The 20,839-nt window shown below is 46.5% G+C and overlaps 1 protein-coding gene across 1 annotated transcript; it reads left to right on the plus strand.

Moving 5' to 3' along the window:
- The first annotated feature begins 1,137 nt into the window (after positions 1–1,137).
- Positions 1,138–19,641, plus strand: SNRPC (small nuclear ribonucleoprotein polypeptide C). Its single transcript, XM_056132479.1, has 6 exons — positions 1,138–1,194; positions 1,548–1,590; positions 6,970–7,078; positions 9,804–9,893; positions 13,354–13,458; positions 19,011–19,641. Exons 1-6 carry the CDS (start codon positions 1,187–1,189, stop codon positions 19,133–19,135), a joined length of 480 nt encoding a protein of 159 aa, XP_055988454.1. The 5' UTR covers positions 1,138–1,186; the 3' UTR covers positions 19,136–19,641.
- Positions 19,642–20,839: the final 1,198 nt, after the last annotated feature.

The following is a 20,839-nucleotide window of genomic DNA, read 5'->3' on the forward strand; positions in this document are numbered from 1 at the left end:
AGAGATAAGGTACAAGGGGGTAGTCTGCTTGCTATTCACACAACCGTTAGATTCTGGGTACCCCGTATGGTCCCTTGACAGTAATGATCCCCGAGCGCAGTCAGTAATAAGCCGAGTACTCCAGGGGTGGCCCAAAAAACCACCATCACCAACACTACCACCACCACAAAATGTGCAAGTACCACAGAGGGAAACAAGAGAAAGGGTACTTTCAATTTTGAGGGTCTATTTAGCACCTCTTCGGTTAAGTAAAAGCCTTTCTCCTCAACCCCCCCTCCAATAGGGGGATGTTGGTGTTATTACTAAGACAATTATTTCCCAGTTGTCATCCTACAAAGTTTTTTGTTTTACAGAAGGCATTTTTTTTTGGTGTTTGTTAAGCAAACCTTATTGAATGAATAATGAAGTAGGAAATACACATTCAAGAAAGCGGGGGCTTCTCCAGAGTGGAAAGAGCAAGTAAGCAGAGATAAGCAAGAGAAATACGTGCTCAAGAACACAAGGCTTCTTCTTTCCCTTTTCTTTCCAATTTTTTTTTTTTTTTGGAGAGGGTCACACCCAGCAGTGGCTAACTCCTGGCTCTGCACTCAGGAATCACTCCAGGCGGTGCCGGGGGACCATAGGATGCCGAGGATGGAACCCGGGTCAGCCGCTTGCAAGGCAAACGCCCTCCCCGCTGTACTATCGCTTCGGCCCCTTGTCTTCCCCTTTCTTTCAATCCACCCTCGCACGTTTTCTCCAATTCAAATGTCAATTCCGTCAGCTGACATGGATTTGCGTCTGCTTTATCTTTGCTTGGTTTATGCTTTCTCTTCACATAGAGAAGTGAAAGGCACAAAACCACTACGCACTCAGCCTTAGTGGAACGAGACACGAACACACCCCCGGAAGTCCCGTGACTCAGGATTAAATGAGACGGTGCCCGCCTACGCGCCCTCCAATAGGAAGAGAGAGAGAAGCCGGTGCCCGCCTTTGCTCCTTCCAATGGGAAGAGCCGGAAAAGCCCCGCCCCTCGCCTGGCCGCTAACGCGAGCAGAGACCTGACTGCGCAGCTGCATAGCCGAGCGGCTGACCCGGTAGGGTTCCTGCTAGTCGCGTTGATGACGCTAGCCTGCGACGTTGGCGCTTGCTTGGTGCGTCACTTCCGGTGAGCGGGGCACGAGCGTTCAACGGCCTGCAGAGCATCATGCCCAAGTGAGTCGGGTCCTGAATCGCGGGGCGTTTGCTGTTGGTCGCTAGTTGTGACTTGGGGCGGGAGGGGGATCGCGGAGAGGATTGTTTCCCTAGGGAGAGCCGCGGGTCCGAGGAGGGGGGCTCGGGGTGCTCGGGAGACCCAGAGCTCTAGATTCTTCCCCCCCTCTTTCGAATGTGGGGGTCGCTTCCGCGCGAGCAGCCAACCAGGCAACCTTGGCTTGTGTCTCTGGACGTCTCGAGGCCTTGCACAGGTTTCTGAGAGTGAGTGTGTTTCAGCTCACCCCGTTCCGGAGGGTGGCCGACCGTCTCTCGACTCCATTGTCATCTTTTCTCCACTCTCCGCCTCTTCCCAGGTTTTACTGTGACTACTGCGACACGTACCTCACCCATGACTCTGTAAGTGATGCGCCTTTTTTGGTTTCTTTAGATCTTCTAGGTCGTCGTTAAGGTCTTTCTACTTGTAGGTTTGTGTTGTCCTTTTTGTTTGTTTTGGTTTGTTTTTGGTTCCCCCCCCCCCCCCCCCATCTCCAGCTCAGTGCTTCGGGGACCGTGCATCGCCGGGATTGAACTGGGGTCTCCCACTTGCAAACGGTGGGCTCCAGCCCTTTGAGTTTTCTCCTTGACCGGAGTTGGACTGCTGAGCTACATCCCTCTGTGAGACTGAGCTTTTGTTCTGGTCTAAGGATTTAATTTGTGCATCCATCTTAACTTTGATGGGAATCAGGTACTTTGTAGGTTAATGCTAAGAGCATGGGGAGGGGGGGCGCTCCCATCCTCATTCTTGACAATAGGACTTACGGCTCTCAGGAGGCTGGGGTGCAATTGATGACTAGGGCCACCCTGGGGGTGCTTGGGGGGTGCTTGAGAGCCTCCAGTGGGCCATGGCTTGGCCTGTGGTGCCAGGGATCTAATTCCAAGCAACGCCATTCAAGGGATGTGCTCTTATCCCTTACACTAGCTCGCTGGCCCTAGCAGAAATATTTTTGCTGGCCAAATATTACTCTGAAAAAATAAGATTCACATTAATGTTACGCTCTAATCAGAAATGAACCTTAAAGTATTGGACTGTCTCATAGTCTCAGAGTTTTCTAAAATTTTTAATTTCCTTGCAAGTTGACATTGGTCATCCACAATCAGTTCAGTGCTGCTTGTTACTTTGCACCAGTGACAGACTCACTATTTTTTTTTCTATTTTTGGGGGGAGACTAATATTCTTTTTTTTTTTTTGGAAGTAGAAAATGACAATTTCATCAAGGAGGCTGGGTGGGGCGGGGGATGGCTTAGTGACTTAGGTGCTTTGCAGGACAGAAGCCCAAGTTTGGTCCATAGCACCACAATGTCCACTGACTACTGCTCGGAGTGATTCCCAGCTCAGACACAGAAGTTGCCTCTGGGTACTGCCAGCCTAAGCCAAAAATAAATAAATGTAGCAGGTGGACCTCACATGTTCAAGAGTTACCTCTCCTGTTTTACTTTGAAATAGCCCATTTGACATTTTTCAGAAGTGCCTTGTACATAATTCCTATTTTGTCACCCAGAACTTTGAAAAAGGCTTAACTTCAAGAGTTGGAATTTAAGGGGCTGGAGCAATAGTACAACAGGTAGGGCAACTTGCTTTACACACTGCTGATGTGGGGTTGATCCCCAATAACCCAGGTGGTCTCCCAAGCCCCTGCTAGGAGTGATCCCTTAGTGCAGTGCCAGGAGTTGGCTCTGAGGAATGCTGGGTATCTCCCCAAACCACAACAACAAATAATAATTGTACTGCTTGATGGGTGTTAGCAGAACTGGCTCCTCTCCCTTTCATGGGTGCATGGTATTAAAGAGCACATAGATTATTTTCTTGATTTATTCTGAAGTGCTGCAGCTGAGGAGAGGAGAGAAGAGCGAGGAAGGCACTTTCCTTGTGTGCAACCAACCTGGCACCACATATGATTGCCTGAGCACCACCAGAGTGATTCCTGAACACTGCCAGGTGTGGCCCTCAAATAAAAACTTATATAGCACAGGTTTGACATCAATGTAAAGGTTAATACAGCACACAAAGATGGTCTTGATACTGTTTTGAAACTACTTTGATTTTGCACATAACCGTAGAAAGACTTTAGAGATCCTTTGTTCCCTGAGAACACTCCTTGAGAACAGCAGCTCTGTACTTTGTTGCGTATGTAAAAATGATTAAATCACAGCTATCTTGAATAGTAGCTACAGCGATCTACAAAGCCAGTGAGTTCTTTATTGTTTCATTGGGAATTCTAGCAGGTGGCTAGATATATTTCAGTTTTGGTCAATTCATGGGATATATAGAGTGAATGCTTTTACAGAAATAATGGTTCTGAATATTAGTGTAGGGCCAGAGCGTTAGTGCAGTGGGAAGGCATTTGCCTTGCACACTGACAACCCGGATTTGATTCCTGTTATCCTGTATGGTCCTTGAGCTTAACAGGAGTGATTTCTGAGCATCTCTGGGTATGACCCAAAAACCTAAAAATAAATCAGTGGAGATTGTCCTGGAGGAGTTTATTCCCAATAATTTGGGCTGGTATTAGCTTGCTTATGGCCCCAAGTCTTGATTTTTTTTTCTTTTTTTGTTTTTGCTTTTGTTTTTGTTTTCTGGGCCACACTTGGAGGTTCTCAGGGCTTATTGCTGGCTCTGTGTTCAGGGATCACTCCTAGTGGGGCTTAGGGGAAGCATTTGGGATGGCTGCAGTTGAATCTGTGTCAGCTGCATGCAAGGTAATTGTCACTGTAGTATCTCTCCAGCTCCTCAAACTTTATTTTTGTTCTTTTCCTTCTTACTTCCCCATCTCTAGATCAAAACCCGAGTCCTAATTTCTGAAATTGTAATAGGGTTGTACTTTTCCATGCCAGTTTGGTATTTGTATTATGTAGCCACTCATCTTGCTAACACCAAAATTCAAGAGAATTGAAAAGTATTTCTACTTCCTTGTTGATACGTCAGAAACCCTTGTTAATAGTATTTTTATAAAATGATAATCCTGTGAGAATAGAAAATTTTCCTGGTAAGTTGAAGCAGTTGCTTGTGGTCAATTTTAAAATGTATAAGACATTCGGTGGTAAGGGCTGGAGCCAGTGAGGAGATTGATAGGGAGCATCTGAACAAGATTTGGCATCTAGGCCGTGGTTTGCTGCTTAGCCAGCTATGTGTTTGGAGACAACTGGTTTTGGTTGTGGTCTGCACCCGGGGATTCTCAGGATCATACTTATACTGTGCATAGGGATATGCACATAACTCAGTGTTAGGGATTGAACCTGGGGTTCTTGCATACAAAATGTACTCCAGCCCTTTGAGCTATCTGGCCAGCTCTGAGGCAGATCCTTAATATAAATAGATGATAACCTTATGATTTTTTTCCCACCAGTTTTATTGAATTATAACATGTCAACTTAAATGCACACAGTTATAAAGCATACAGTTGACATATAGCTTATGTGTCATCTGTAACTTATAGACTTCACATAACTTATAGATTAACATATAGCTGTAACATTTAGCATACATCAAGTGAATTATTTTTCTAGCTCTGAAAATTCCCTTGTATTTCTTTGCAGTCAGTCCCTTTCAGCCCTGGCTCAACTGATCTGCTTTTTATTATTGAGGATCAGTATTGCGTGTTTAAAACTTCTTATGAGGGCCAGAGTTGTGGTACAAGGCCAACCCAGGATCGAGCCCCGTCATATGTCCCCTGAACTAGGAAAAAGCCAGGAGTAACCACTGTGTATGGCCCCAAAACAAACTAAAAAAGCCCAACTTGATATGAATGGAATCCGGGGGATTTAACTACCACATATGACGATGCTCAGGGGTACTCCTCATTGCCCAGTGCTCAAGGGACCCCACGAGAGGGGGCTAACTGGGCTCGTCTGTATGCAAGGCATGTGCCGAGCTCCTGTTCTAGCTTTCCTTCTTCTGAGTGGAATCTTTTGTTATTAGGCTTGGTGTATTTGTCTGAATTCTTGACCCCAGCATGTTGTGGAGATTCATCCATTTTTTGTATATTAGAGATTTTTTTTCCTGATGAGAATTCCATTGTAACACACACACACACACACACACACACACACACACACACACCTCCCCCTGTAGTTGGGAGGGAACTCTCAAGCAGTGCTCATGGGAGTCTTACCTGTTTTTGACCAATCTACCTTCCTGGGGATTGAACTAGAGTTGGCCAGCACAAGGGTGAGCTGCATGTAAACCATGCATCTTAACTCCCAGACTGCCTCTCCGGCCCACTCATGATTTTTTTTTTTGCGGGGGGTGGGGTCATACCCGGCAATGTACAGGGGTTACTCCTGCACTCAGGAGTTAGTTCTGGCGGTGCTCAGGGGACCATATGGGATGCTGAGAATCGAACCTGGGTTGGCAGCGTGCAAGGCAAATGCCCTATCCGTTGTGCTATTGCTCCAGCCTCTCCACTCATGATTTTTTATAAAGACTGGGCCATAACTTTTCGGGGAGATAGACAGTACTCTCCGGTATATAATGTTAAATTTAATATTTTTTTTCTTTTTGGGTCACATCCGGCAATGTATAGGGGTTACTCCTGGCTCTGCACACAGGGATTACTCCTTGCGATGCTCAGGGGACCATATGGGGTGCTGGGAATCAAACCCAGGTTGGCCGTGTGCAAGGCAAATGCCCTACCCCCTGTGCTATCGCTCCAACCCAAAAATTATTTTTAATGTAACTTTAATTAAAAAAAGGTTGGGGTAGGGGCAGGAGATATATGAGGCCCTGGTTCAATCTCTGGTACTATAAAAACTAAACAAAAACAAAAGATCAGTAAGGCTGTGAAAGAAACAACTAAAAAGCCTAGTGGGCCAGAGATGAGGATCTTTAGGTGATTTATATAGAATTTTTACTCGATGAATAAAGAGCAGAGGTTTCCTTTTTTTTTTTTTTTTTTTTTTTTTGCTTTTTGAATCACACCGGCGATACACAGGGGTTATTCTTGGCTCATGCACTCAGGAATTACTCCTGGCGGTGCTCGGGGGACCATATGGGATACTGGGAATCGAACCCGGGTCGCCTGTGTGCAAGGCAAACACCCTGCCCGCTGTGTTATCACTCCAGCCCCCAAGGTTTCCATTTTTTTGGCCTGTACTCCCTCTTAAAAAAAGAATTTACTCAGCACACCTTGCAAAACTGCCTTGAGGGAACAGATAGCCCTCGATTGCACCCACGCTTACTGCGTCCTCACATAAGTTTTGAAATTGCTATGTTAGAAAGTTTCTTAGAGTCCCGGAATTATTGAACTTTGGACTTCACACAATTCTGCCATTGCATTGTAGAGGGACGACAGACAGTGCATAAATGAGTATAACTCTTTGCCTGTTTTTTTTTTCTTTTGCGGGTTTTGGGCCACATCCAGTGATGCTCCAGGACTTCTGGCTCTGCAGTCAAGAATTACTCCTGGTGGTGCTTGGGGAACCATGTGGGGTGCTGGGGTCAAACCTGGGTTGGCCTCATGCAAGGCAAGCACCCTACCTGCTGTATGATCGCTTTGACATTTCTTATTTTAAAAATCAAGTTGTTGGCTTATGGGCCATAGTTTGCTGATGCCTGGTTTTAGGTAAGAGGCTCAGTAAGTTTTCGCAATGTCTTGTTGAATACAGTTTACGTATGCTGCTTTAGTGCCCAATGAAAGCTGCTAAAGGTAGCCAGACTACCTGTGTGAATGTAAGGCTTTAGAAGAATTTCTGATTTTGAGTATCTCTTCCTCTGAGTGCCATGACTGTTTTGTTTTCCAGCCATCTGTGAGAAAGACTCACTGCAGTGGCAGGAAACACAAAGAGAATGTGAAGGACTACTATCAAAAATGGATGGAGGAGCAGGCCCAGAGCCTGATCGACAAGACAAGTACGGTTCAGTCTCTTGTTGGGATGTGGAGAATGGCCCTTTCTTCCCCCTCCTGTCTCTGTTGTTTTTCACAGGACCAGTTCATTCTGATGATAAATAGGGGCATTGTGATATGCTGATGAAGGAGTGGAAGGTCATTGGTTTCCCAGGGGTATAGGAACACATTAATATTAATTACTGAGGTTAGACCCACCAGGTATTTGGTCAGACTGGGAAGTGGGGCAGAGAACAATCTTAGTTGCCTAAGACTTCTTGACTGATGTGGACTAGATTTGTAGCCAATTTAGATAAACCCTCCTCTGGCCCTTCTAGTTTCTCGAACTTCTTCCTGTTGTAGTAAAAGTGGGAAGGGGTGGGTTCGTAGTTCTTTTAAAAGAATTAAGAGAGGTTTGAGTTACTTTTTCTTTGCTGTCCTGACAAAAATCATGGGTGGGGAAGTTACTGAGGTGACAGCTTAGTCTGCAGCCTGGGTATGTCCCCGGACTCTCTTTAATTAGGGTTGTCCGATGCTGTTCATGGCTTGGCTCCCGGGCACTGACACAGGAACTTGGCTTCTGTATTAGATCATCATGGTGTTTTCTAAATGAGGCCTTTCTTAATCTTGCATTGTACTCCCAGCTGGCAGGCAAACGGAAACTTGATTGTGATGTTGATGCAGATGACACTAGCTAGTCTCTGTTCCTTCTTGATTCCCAGGTTCTTTAGTATTTTCCAGAATGAAAATAGTGAATAATAAAAATGCTCAGACTCAGTTGGAAAGTAGAAGAGAAAAGAAAAGGAACTCTTGAAATGGGGAGGAACTTAGAATAGGACTAAGTTAAGGTAAGGGAGTTTTGTGGAGGCCTTTTTAAGGGCACCTGGCATCCCTTATGGGTTGGCAAGTCTTTACAAAAGATGCCAGAAAATTACAGTAATAACTTGCTGGTCTAAATCATTCTGGGCCTTGTAGTCTCCCTGTTGGCCTAGGCTCCAGGACAGATTTTTATGGTCCTGGAAATCTCGATGACGCCTGGGCCAGGACTTTGGGAATGAAATGTGTCAGGACGATGGGGAAAGGTGGCAAGGGGAAACTGTGGCTTCCTTCTTCACTGGCAAGGGGAAGCAAATCTTCTGGGCCTAATTGCCCATTGTCTTAGTTTCCCTGTTAGCCTCGACTCCAGGGCAGAATTTTGTGTTCCTGGGAAGCCCCAGGAATGCTTAGACAGAACTTTGTGGGTGCAGTGTGTGTCCGGTTGACAGGAGAGAGATGAAACTGTGGCTTTGTCACTGGCAAGGGGAAATAGACTTCCTCTTTCAATGTGAATGGTTTATTTTGGCTGGTGGGCGTTGCTTCAGGTGGTGACCCAGCTTCAGGATCACCCCGGCAGGGCTGGCGAACCATGTGTAGTGCTAGGGATTGAACCTGGGTTAGCTGTGTACAAGGCAAGCACTTTACCCACTGTACTACTGTTCTGGCCTGTGACTGTTTTTGGAAAACAAACTATTATGGAAAATCATAAAGTTGATAGGTTAAATGATGCTCTTCTCCCTGCTCAAAATTCTTTGTCTACATCCCTTTCTCCATTCTGCTTTTGTTTGCTTCCTTGTATTTTAATCCAGTATTCTTTTATTTTTTCATCAAGTGTGTGTGACTGGTTGTGGAATACTTAATATGCTCATTAATATGGTCCTTAATTCTCGTGGCAAGAACATGTGTCTCTCTGCTCTGTAACAATGCCGGGTACACTGCGCCTTTCCAGTTTCACCAGTACATTGTGGGACGTTCCTTTTGAATAAAGACTGTTTCATAGATGTCTCCAGTATCACCTTCCTCTAGATAATCCATGTGTGAGCTCCAAGAGAGAGCACGCTTTCCTGAAAGACTGCATATAAGGGTGCCTCACAGCACACAGGTTCCAGCCCTCCAAGCTTTTCCTCCTGCCTCCCAACAACTTACATTGTTTAACAGTGAAATCTCTTGATTTAGAATGACTCATTTCTTGGGCCATACAATACAGAAGTTCAGGTATACCTTGCATGTGGCTGGCAGGTTCCATCCTTGGCCCTCTAAGTGCAGCTCTGGAGCCCCCCGGCATTGCCCAGTAGGACCCCTGGCACTTCTAACTGGAGCAGGAGAAGGTATCCTCAGACCCTGGTGTAGAACCAGCCCAGTTGGGCCAGAATCTCAATCTCTCTCTCTCTCTCTCTCTCTCTCTCTCTCTCTCTTTTGGTGGGTTTGGGCTTCACCCTGTGTTGCTCAGGGATTGCTCCTGGCAGTGCTCAGGGGACCTTATGAGCTGCTGGAGACAGAACCCAGATCAGCTGCATGCAAGGCAGCACCCTGCCTGCTGTACTCAAGCCCCTGGGTGAGAACCTTTAGGAGGGGTTCTGCTTGGGAACCCTCCCCCCAACCTGCAGATAAATAAAATGACATCTTTGCTAAGATAATCAGAAGTTTACTTCAATCTCTCATAATTAATTCAGTCTTAGAAATGCAAAATAGTTTTTTTTTAAAAAAAGACTCTGAAGCCAGTTTGCAACTCATAGATGGTTGTTGTACTTTTTTAAAAATATAATCACTGTAAGATGCAGTTACAAAGCTTTCATGATTGAGTTTCATTCATAAAATGATCGAACATCCATCCCTCCACCAGTGCACTTTCTCCACCACCACTGTTCCCAGAATCCCTCCTGGCTCCCCGGTTGTTGAATTCTTACTGTGTTTTCCCCCTTGCTCTCTCCAAAGCTGCTGCATTTCAACAAGGCAAGATTCCTCCGACTCCATTTTCTGCTCCTCCTCCGGCAGGGGCAATGATCCCACCTCCGCCCAGTCTCCGTAAGTTGAGAAAGTATTTTAGGGGGGTAATTGGACAGATTCTCGTTAATTTTGATAACTAATCTCACAGTTGATTTTCAAATGTTTGTTGAATAAGTCACGGAGTCACGGTCACGGTCCTCCCGTTGTTCATCGATTTGCTCGAGTGGGCCCAGTAACATCTCCATTGGAGACTTTGTTGTTACTGTGTTTGGCATATTGAATACGTCACGGGGAGCTTGCCAGGCTCTGTCGTGCAGGCAAGATACTCTCCGCTCCGAGAGGGGCGGAGGAATTGAACTCGAGTCGGCCACGTTGGCTGCGTGCAAGGCAAACGCCCTACCTCTGTGCTATCGCTGTAAGTTGAGAAAGTATTTTAGGGGGGTAATTGGACAGATTCTCGTTAATTTTGCTAACTGATCTCACAGTTGATTTTCAAATGTTCGTTGAATAAATATAGAGAGTAAATTCAATGGTATATGTTTTAAATGTCTTAGAATTATCTTTTTATTTAATTGTTAATAGGATATTGTGTTTGTGGCTTTCTAAGTGTGGCTCCAAGATAAATTCACTGGAATTCTGAAATAGCTATGATGAGATGAACTGATAAATGAAAGATACTACGGTCCATTAAGCTATATAGTACTGTAAACACTTTACTGGAGGATTAAAATTGATAAAAAGCTTTGTTAAAAAACAAAAATTGGGGCTGGAGCAATAGCACAGCAGGTAGGGCGTTTGCCTTGTATGTAGCTGACCCGGGTTCGATTCCCAGCATCCCATATGGTCCCCCGAGAAGTAATTCCTGAGTATAGAGCCAGGAGTAACCCCTGTGCATTGCCAGGTGTGACCCAAAAAGAAAAAAAAAATTGGATGGGCTAGCGAGATAGTACAGCAGGTAGGGTGGCCAGGGTAGCGTTTGCCTTAACTGTAGCAACCGGGTTTGATCCCCAGCATTCCTTCCATATGATATCCTGAATCCCACCAAGAGTTATCTCTGAGGTCAGAGCCACTATGCACTGCTGGGTGTAGCCCAAAAACAAAAAAAACAGCTTCCAAAATTGGATAGTTGGAATTAGTGTAGAGTAGACGCCTCCACTCACTAGGAGGTTTATGTTTTCGGCATGGTGGGCTGAAGAGAGAATGGCAAGTCTGGGCTCGAGAGATAGTTTTAGTGGGGTGGGTGTTTCCCTTGCACATGGCCAACCCAGGTGTGATCCCTGGCATCCCATATGATCTTCCGAGCACTGCCAAGAGTTAATTTCTGAATGCAGAGTCAGGAGTAACCCCTGAACATTGCCAGGTATGACTTAGCAAAGCCCCCACCTCCCCACTCCCCCCCAAGAGGTTTTTTGTAATTTTTTTAAAAGGATTCATCTGTTGCCAGACTTTACAAAAATTTTTTGGGGAGGTCACACTTCTCTGATACTTCTGGTTTTGCACTCAGGGTTCACTCCTGGTGGTACTTGGGGGACCATGTGGGTTGCTCAGAATCGAGCCTAGGTTAGCCACATGGAATGCTGCTATGCAGTTGCTCATTTTAAGACTTTAGTGAAGTAAATAGTTTTAGAGAGATGTGAGTAGGGAAGATGCATATTTGCAGCTTGTAAGGCCGCAGCAGAGAATGTGCTTCCATTATTTTTAATAATAAAAAATGGTGAAACGGTGTGGCGTGATTATAATGTGGGGTGGGGTTTGGGGTTGTTTGATTTTGGCCACACCTGGCTGGCCAGTGCTCAGGGATTATTCCTGGGACCACATGTGGTACTGAGACTGACCCACACGCAAGGCAAGTACTGCTGTACTATCTCCTCCAGCCCCTGTGACGTATTTTTAACCTTGCTGGTTATTTCCTCGTAGGCACTTAAGCTGTTCCATGTTGTTGGTCTTGCGAATGTTATTATAGTCAGGAATGTATCTGCATGACATATCTGTGTACTTTATTTAAAAGTATATTTCTGAAATTACGTACTTGGGAAGTTCATCCGCTTTTTGTCAGGCACTCTGCAAAAGGTATCATGCACCCTCTATAAAATTTAAAATCTTGGGGGCTGGAGAAATAGTATAGAGAAGAGGTAAGGTGTTTGCCTTTCCTGTAACAACCTGGATTTGACCCTGTGCCCTTCATGGTCCCCCAGGTACTGCAAGGAATGAACTTTGAATGTAGGGCCAGGAGTATTGAGCATTGCCTTATGCATTGCCAGATGAGTCCCCAAAATAAAATCTTTAGAAATGTAAAATATTTGTTTTCTTTGGGGGTGGCGGCAGAGCACAGGGGTGGTGCTTTGGGCCTCACACAGTGATGCTCAGGATTGATGCCCCATGGTACCAGGGACTTAAACTAGGGTCCATAGAATGTAATGCTGGCTTGTTTCATGACCCCTATACTACCTCTCTGGTCTTGGGCCTTTGGGCCACACTTGGCAGTCTTCAGGGCCTAATTGAGGCGGTGCTTGGGGTGCCATGTGCAAGGCAGTGCCAGGGGTCAGCCGCCTGCAAGGCAAGCACTTCATGTGCTGTGCTGTCTCTCTGGCTCTGGCCCTGGGGATTTTCGTTTTGTTTTTGGAGCCATACCCTTCATTACTCAGGGATTGCTCCTAGCTACACCCAGGAATCACTTCTGAGATTCTGGGGCCCAAATCCATGTTGGCCACGAAGCAATACCTTACCTGCGTACTATCTCTGGCCCTGGCTCTGGAATTCTGTAACCGATGGAGCCTGATTTCATTTTCACTTTTGTCTAGACAGGTTTGTTTGTGCTTCAAAATAATTAAGTTTTGTGGCATGCTGATTTTTCTTGATCTATTATCACAAAAATTGTCTGTTGTAGAACACAGAGCTTTGCATGCATGAGGCCTGGGTTTATCGCGTGGCACACAAGCACAAAAAAATACCAGTATTCAAGAATTGGCATCAGATTCTGATTGGTTTCATTCAGAAGAGAGAGTGTTTTGCATGTAGAGGGCGCCCAAGTTCCATCCCTGTACACCAGAGCCTCCTGAGTACCAGTAGGAGTGATCCCTGAGCTTCTCAGGTGTGTCACAGAAAGAGGGAACAGAGGAGGGCAGGGAGACGAGGGAGAGAGAGGGTGGGAAGAAGAAAAGAAAACAGCCTATGTATAAGTTTCTCTTTTGGCCACAGCTCATGGTGCTCAGGGTTTACTCCTGGCTCTGTGCTCAGGGATCGTTTCTGTTAGGGTTTTGGGGACAGCAGGGGAGTCTGGGGATTGAAGCCTGGTTGGCCATGTGCAAGGCAAGTGCCTTACCTTGTGTTACGGTCTCTGGCCCCGTGTATGCATTTTTTGTTTGGTTGCTTTTTGGCCACACCTGGGATTGCTTGGGGTTTACTCTGGCTCTCTGCTCAGGGGATCATACGGGGTGCGTGGGATAGAACTTGGGTTGGCTGCTTGTAAGGCAAGCACCCTGTCTACTGTACTGTCACTCTGGCATATTTTAACCTTGGGTCTCATTCTTTGTTTCAGCTGGTCCTCCTCGCCCTGGGATGATGCCAGCACCCCATATGGGGGGCCCTCCCATGATGCCAATGATGGGCCCCCCTCCACCTGGGATGATGCCAGTGGGACCTGGTAAGTTAGCTTCTAGGAGATTATATTGTGTTTTAGTTCTCCAGAAAAGTGGGGTTCTTTTGTGTTTGTTCTCCAAAAAAGTGGGGTTCTTTTTTTTTCTTTTTGGGTCACACCCGATAATGTATAGGGGTTATTCCTAGCTCTGCACTTAGAATTACTCCTGGCGGTGCTTGAGGGACCATGTGGGATGCTGGGAATCGAACCCGGGTCGGCCTCATACAAGGCAAATGCCCTACCTGTTGTGCTATTGCTCCAGCCTCGATAAGTGGAATTCTTATGTTTGTGATTTTACTTAGTGAACTCTAATGAGAAAGAAAAATATTTGGTTTATCTGTGTGAGAGGATGGATCCAAAGACCCTGCCCTCCTAAAAGCTGAAGAAGGCCGCTCTTTCCCCTTCTCTCTCCCCTTTTTCCTGCCACCTCCAGACTTACCTTTATAGTGAAGAGGAAGGTCGGTGAGCTTGTTCAGGTGGAGCGGAGGAAAGGGTGATAATAGGGTCATCCTGCTACTTGTTCAGTTTTGAATTGGAGTAGTGGCTGCCTCCAAGTGCTCCTTTAGTCTCATGGTTAATGAGGCCAGATCAGCCTATGAAAGAGGTGTCAAAGGTTGGCCTGAGCAATAGTATGGCAGCAAGGGCATTTGCCTTACTTGCTACTGACTAGGGATTGATCCCCAGCATCCCATATGGTTCCTGAACACCTCCAGGAGTGATTTCTGAGTAGAGCCAAGAGTAAGCCCTGAACCCTGCCGTCTGTGGCCCCCAAACAAATGGCGTCAAATGGAGAATCCTCAGTGTCTTAGAACACGGGCCTCCAGCTTGTGGTCACGGGTCAATACAACCATGTGCCCAGGTGTCTCAGCTCACCCTGGAGCTCTGTGTCTCTGGTCCTCAGCGCTGCAGGTGATTTCCAGCTTTGCCCAGGGCAGGGGTGCAGCCACAAGTAACTGAAAAGCGAGCACCAGCACTCAGATGCCTGAGCACTGTGGCCAGCTACAGCAACTGCGGCCAGTGCTCCCACCAGGATGCCCATTCTGCAGCTAGAGTGTGACATTTTTTTTTCTTTTTGGGTCACACCCAGCGATGCACAGGGGTTACTCCTGGCTCTGCACTCAGGAATCACTCCTGGTGGTGCTCAGGGGACCATATGGGATCCTGGGAATCGAACCTGGGTCGGCCGCGTGCAAGGCAAACACCCTACCTGCTGTGCTGTTGCTTCAGCCCCTAGTGTGTGACTCTTACCGAACCTTCCGGAAGGTGAAAAAACCTTATACCACCAGCATTTGATTTCGATTTCCTTTTGGTTTTTGGCCTAAGGTGGGGCTACTCCTGGCCTAGTGCTCGGTGATTGCTCTGTGAAAGGAAAGTGCTCCCCCAGTGAATACAGTCTTGGTCCCAAGCATTCAAGCATTTCATGTAAAATAATTTGCCAGTTTTTCTAATCCACGGTTGTGGGGTTTTTTTGTTTTTTATTATTTTTTTTTTTAATGAATCACCGTGAGAGAGTTCCAGAGCTTTCATGATTGAGTTTCAGTTATACATTGATCAAGCACCCATCCTTCCACCAGTATATATTTTCTGCCACCTGGTTGTGGATTTATTTTGAGATTGGTTCTGCTGATTTTTGTTTTTTTTTAGTATCCTGTGTACTTGTGTAAAGCATGCCCAGAACTACACATCCTTCACCCGCTTTAGTTTCATTTTCTCTCAAGTCATTAGAGAATGAGGCTGTTTAGTTGTAACCCTGCTCTCACAGGGTTGCCTTCTAAATTTATGAACACTGTTTCAAGGGTGATGGGTGGAAACTAAGTATCAACATAGTTTTCATACTTATAATTTTGCTCAGGGATGACTCTGGGCTCTGTGCTCTGGTCACTCTCTGGTACCAAACCTGGGCCTCCCACACATGAAGCATGAGCTCAACCCATTGGATTGTCCAGCCCAGTGACTGTGTTTTAAACACTCCTTTTATTGGCTTGTAGATTTATTAGTCAAATTAGGTAAATGAGCAAATGCAGCTGACATCGGAAGATTTCGATCCGCCCAGAAGGCCAGGCTGCGAAGGTGTTGAGGAGCTTCCTAGCCAGAAGCGTTCTTGTGCTTGCTGTGTGTGATCATTTAGGCACACGAGGGTCTAGATTCAAAATTATGGCTTACTGGTTTGTGAGTTCAAAGCACAAGTAACTTAAGGTGGCTCCTTTTGGCCTTTGGGGGGGGGGGGGTGCGCACTACCAGCAGTGCTCAGGGCTTGCTCTTGGCTCTGCACTCAGAAATTGCTCCTGGTAGGACTTGGGGAAACCATCTCAGGTGCCAGTGGATTGAACCTGGGTCTGCCACATGCAAGGCAAACACCTTACTATTTCTCTGTACTGTCTGTGTCTCTCTCTGGACTCTACATTTTTTCCTCTTTCCTTTCTCCCTTGGTTGTTGCAAAGTTTATTGTGGGATTCCAGAGGTTATGATTTTTGCTTATTGTACCAGGGAATCCTGTTCTGCCATCAGGATCACACTCAGGAACTGACCTCGTGGCTTTACACACAAGGCAGCTGCTCTAGTATTGTGCCGCATTCCCATGCCCCTTTTAGGCTGTCTCTCCTTTTTTTTCAGCATAATATATTTTTAAAAAATTCATTTGTGGCACCATGATTGACCATGCTGTTACTGATAGGGTTTCATTCTTATAATATTCCTCCACCTGCCCCTTCCCCCATGTCTGCTTCCCTCCACTATTCTTTGGCATTCTTAATTCGAGGTCACAATTTAAATTCACAAAGGGCTTAGGGGTGTGGGACACGGGAGAGTGCATCCTATCCAGTTAAGCCTTTCAGGACTCAGCTTTAGCCCGTGGTTGAGTTTAATGGTGCAGGCTTGGTGCTCCCGATTCCGGGTATCTTTCTGTTTTTATAGATCCCAGTGCTTAATGGTTGATGATGGGTAGATGGATGTTCATTCTACTCCTTTATTCTGATTGTTTATATTTATTTTTGTTTGGGGCCACACCCAGTGGTGCTTGGGGTCACTTCCTGTGGTACTTTGGGGGGGGCATATGATGCTGGGAGTTGAACCCGTGCCCCTGTGTGCAGAGCATGCCCTCTGTCTTGCGCTCTGTCTTTTTTGTTTTTGGTTTTGGTTTTTTAGGCTACACCTGACAATGCTCAGGGGCTCTTCCTGGCTCTGCACTCAGGAATTACTCCTGAGATGCTGGGGATCGAATCTGGTCAGTTTTGTGCAAGGCAACCGCCCTACCACTGTACTATCACTCCAGCCTCACTCACTTTCTTTGTTTTGTTTTGTTTTTGTTTGGGGCCCACACCCAGCAATGCTTATAGCTTACTCCTGGCTCTACGCTGAGATCATTCCTGTTAGTGCTTAGGGCACCATGTGGGATGCCGGAGTATCCACAAACCTGGGTCAGTTGTGTGCAAGGCAAGCTCCCTACCTTCTGTACTCTCTCTCTTGCCCCATCATGGCATATTTTAAAAATAAAATAAGCTTGGGGCTGGGGAGATAGTATAGCGGGTAAAGCACTTGCTTTCATGTGGCTGACCCAGGTTCAATCCCCAGCTTTCAGTATGGTCCCCGAACATTGCCTGGTGATTCCTGAGCATCACCAACTGTGGCCCAAAGACCAGAAAAGCAGAAAATAAATAAAATGAGATCATCTCTGTTCCTGTTGAAATATATCTTAAAATTTCATACCTGTTGTATTATTTAGAGGGAAGGAATGGGGTTTCCATGCGGTGCTCAGAGAGCCCGCGAGTACCTTGTGGTGGTTCTCAGCCAAACACCCAGGGTTTTAATGTGGGGGTCTGCGAATGTGCTGAGCTCAGAGCCCAGGAGCTGGGGGTTACCCGGCCACCCCAGCAGCATCCAGGTATCTCCAGGGCTGTGCCTGTTGGTACATAGGGGACCATGTGGTGCAAACTCAGGTGGGGTGGGTGGCATACTATTTTCCAGTCCTAAATCTTTCATCTTTTTTTTTTTTTTTTTTTTTTTTTTTTTTGCTTTTTGGGTCACACCCAGCAGTGCACAGGGGTTAATCCTGGCTCATGCACTCAGGAATTACTCCTGGCAGTGCTCGGGGGACCATATGGGATGCTGGGAATCGAACCAGAGTCGGCTGTGTGCAAGGCAAATGCCCTACCCACTGTGCTATCGCTCCAGCCCCCCTGAATCTTTCATTTTAACTAGATATATTAAAAAGAAAAAAATGTGGTACAGGGCACACCTGATTGTACTCAGGGCTTACTCCTGACTCAGTCAGGGATCACTCTTGGTGGGGCTCTTGGGATCATCTGGGGTCCCGTAAAGCAAACCTGAAAACCTGGATTTGGCCGCATTGGCTGTTGGCTGTATGGGAGGCAAGGTCCTTCTTTACCGCTGCACTGTCTCTTTGGCCTATAATAATTTTAACGAAAAATACGACTTTTGTGTATTTTTGATCAGTTTTTAGGCCATCCCCCCAGGTGCTGGGGAAAGAAGGGGCCTGCTCCTAGTGCAGTGCTCAGACACTCCAGGTGGTGCTTGGGGGTACCATGTGGTGACAGGGTTTGAACCTAGGGCTCTTGCACACAAAGCATGGTCTCTCTAGCCTTTGGGCTATCTTCCTGACCCTTTATAAGAAGATCTGTAGCATGAGAAATCAGGCCTGACAATAAAATGCGCATCCATGAGCCCAGCACGCAGTTGAGGATGCTGAGGGCATGAGGCTTTGCCTGTTCATGAGGCTGCCTGTGACCCGGCCCCACCTCTGCTTGCCCGCCTTTCTCTGGTCCCTCGATTTGGCTGTTTTTTTTTTTTTTTTTTTTCCGTTTTTGGTTCACACCCAGCGATGCTCAGGGGTTATTCCTGGCTCTGCACTCAGGAATTGCTCCTGGCGGTGCTTGGGGAACCATATGGGATGCCAGGGGATTGAACCCAGGTCAGCCGCGTGCAAGGCAAACGCCCTACCCGCTGTGCTATTGCTCCGGCCCCTTGGCTGGTGTATTGAAGAGACTCTTTAGAGACGTCATTTCTTGATCCTAAAGTGCATTGAGATAGCGGGTTGGTTTGAGTACTAATGGTTAGTGTTGCCTGTTACTGTTTTTGAATCGGACACAGTACTATTACTTACTCAGTGTTCAGCTTGGCCTCCTGCTCCTCACCTTTCCTGCAAGTCTGAGCATATGCCCCATGCCAGATGGCTTTTGGTGCTTGTGAGCGTCTAGGAGGCAGCTTCCTGTTAGGTTGTAGACAGAACTGAGGAGAGCTGACTGGAGAACATCAGGCTTCGTTGTGACTTTGCGTGAGTGAGAAGGTCATTGTAGTGAACCAGCATCTCTGGAATTTCTGCAGAACCATCTAGTGGTGACTTTCTCTTTCCTGTCACTCAGTCCTGAGGCTGCAGGTGTGCCTTTGTGTGAGACAGTGTCTTAAGTAGTTCACAAACATGGATGATTTGCCTTTGCTCTGTCAAGTGCCTTCTTCTTGCATTTTGCAGGGTGGGGCTCTTTGATCTTTTATAATTAAGGACCTTGTACAAAAAAATTCTGATTTTTCCCCCCCCCCTGCAGCTCCTGGAATGAGGCCGCCAATGGGAGGCCATATGCCCATGATGCCTGGGCCTCCAATGATGAGACCCCCTGCCCGTCCCATGATGGTGCCCACCCGGCCTGGAATGACTCGACCAGACAGATAAGGAGAGTGGGAGCCGATCTCTCTCTCTCTCTTTTTCTCTCTCTCCACTTCCTGTCACTTGTTCTTCTTCACCAGGAGATCGTGGTGCTGTGACTCTGGGTATTCTCCAGCGGCATTAGAGGGAGACTTGCCCCCGCTTCCCATCAGAGAGAGGATAGTTTTGGAGGGGGTAGTAAATGGAACAAAAAAACAATTTTCATTTGTATTGTGAAACATGGAAATAAAGTTGTCGACTCTTAGTTAAAAGAAACATGCTCCTTCTCCCTTCTGTGTATTTTAAGGGAGATGCTGCCTTCCACTTTGTTTCTCTGCTGATTAGTCACACCTGGGCTTACTCCTGGCTCTGCACTCAAGACTTGCTCCTCCTGGCTTTGCTCGGGTAACCATATGGGATGCCAGGGATCAAACCTGGGTTGGCCGTGTGCAAGGCATGTACCCTGCCCGCTGCCCTACCTCTCTAGCGCCTCTTTCTGATTTTTTAACACATCTTCTGCCTGGCATTCTTTTTCTTTAGCTATAGAGTGGAACCTTTTGTGCACTCTGCTTTTATTCAGTAAAGTCCTCTCGTGCAGGATTTTAATAAACTGGGACTGGTTCCTTAGTATGGCAGGTAGTGCACTTGTCTTGCACGCAGCCCACTGGGGTTCTATCCCTGACACCTTATGTGGTCCCCTGACAGTTGTGATGCCTGGGTGCAGAGCCAGGATAAGCCCTGATTACCACTGGGCGTGGCACAAAAAAAAGACTAATACCTTTGACACTTGGAGAGCTGTTACTGATGAAGAAAAGCTCTGGGACTGGAGAGATACTCATAGGGCTGAGATATATGCTTTCCCTGTGGAGCCATGGGTTTGATCCCCAGCATGGCCTGACTCCTGAGCACTGCCAGGTGTGGCCCCCAAACCAATTAAAAATAAAACAGTAGGGACTGGAGAGATAGCACAGCGGGTAGGGCGGCCGACCCGGGTTCGATTCCTAGCATCCCATATGGTCCCCTGAGCACCGCCAGGAGTAACTCCTGAGTGCAGAGCCAGGAGTAACCCCTGTGCATCGCCAGGTGTGACCCAAAAAGCAAAAAAAAAAAAAAAAACCACAAAACAGTAAACTGCACAATTAAAATTTTCATATATTATAATGCCTTACATATGAACAAAATAATTTTTTCATATATAATAAAAAGAGGACATTTTTAGGTTTTTTTTTAAAAGCCTTCATTGTGTGTATTAGCTGAAAATGGCACGGATTGTCTTTACCTCAGCTTCCCCTTTTTCCCAGCTTTTACACGCTTCAAGTAGAAGACTTCCTAGTAGCAGCCATGAAATGTAGAAAATAGTGTCCTTAGAATATTGTCTGCTTAGTACCAGGCTAGGAAAAATGGGTTAGTAGTTGAGTGGGAAAGCACATGCCCAGCCCTGGGCAAGGCCCTGAATTGGATCCCTGGCACTACTGGGTGGACGCCTGGCAGCCCCTCAGCACTGCCCTGTGTGGCCCGATTAAAAAGCAAAAATAACGTTTTCATGGCAGCATCTAAGAAGGTACTGTTGACACCCTTACATATTCAGCTCCTGGTGAAAAAACTATTTAACATAGCAGGTGGGCGCGAAACTTGTTATATCATCTCTGGGAGAACAATTTAGCAATATGCATCATCATGAGGTACCTATATCCTTGACAAGACTGAATACAGAGAAGACTTGCACGTGAA

Source organism: Sorex fumeus, unplaced genomic scaffold, assembly GCF_029834395.1.
Source record: "Sorex fumeus unplaced genomic scaffold, SorFum_2.1 ptg000094l, whole genome shotgun sequence".
NCBI lineage: Eukaryota > Metazoa > Chordata > Mammalia > Eulipotyphla > Soricidae > Sorex > Sorex fumeus.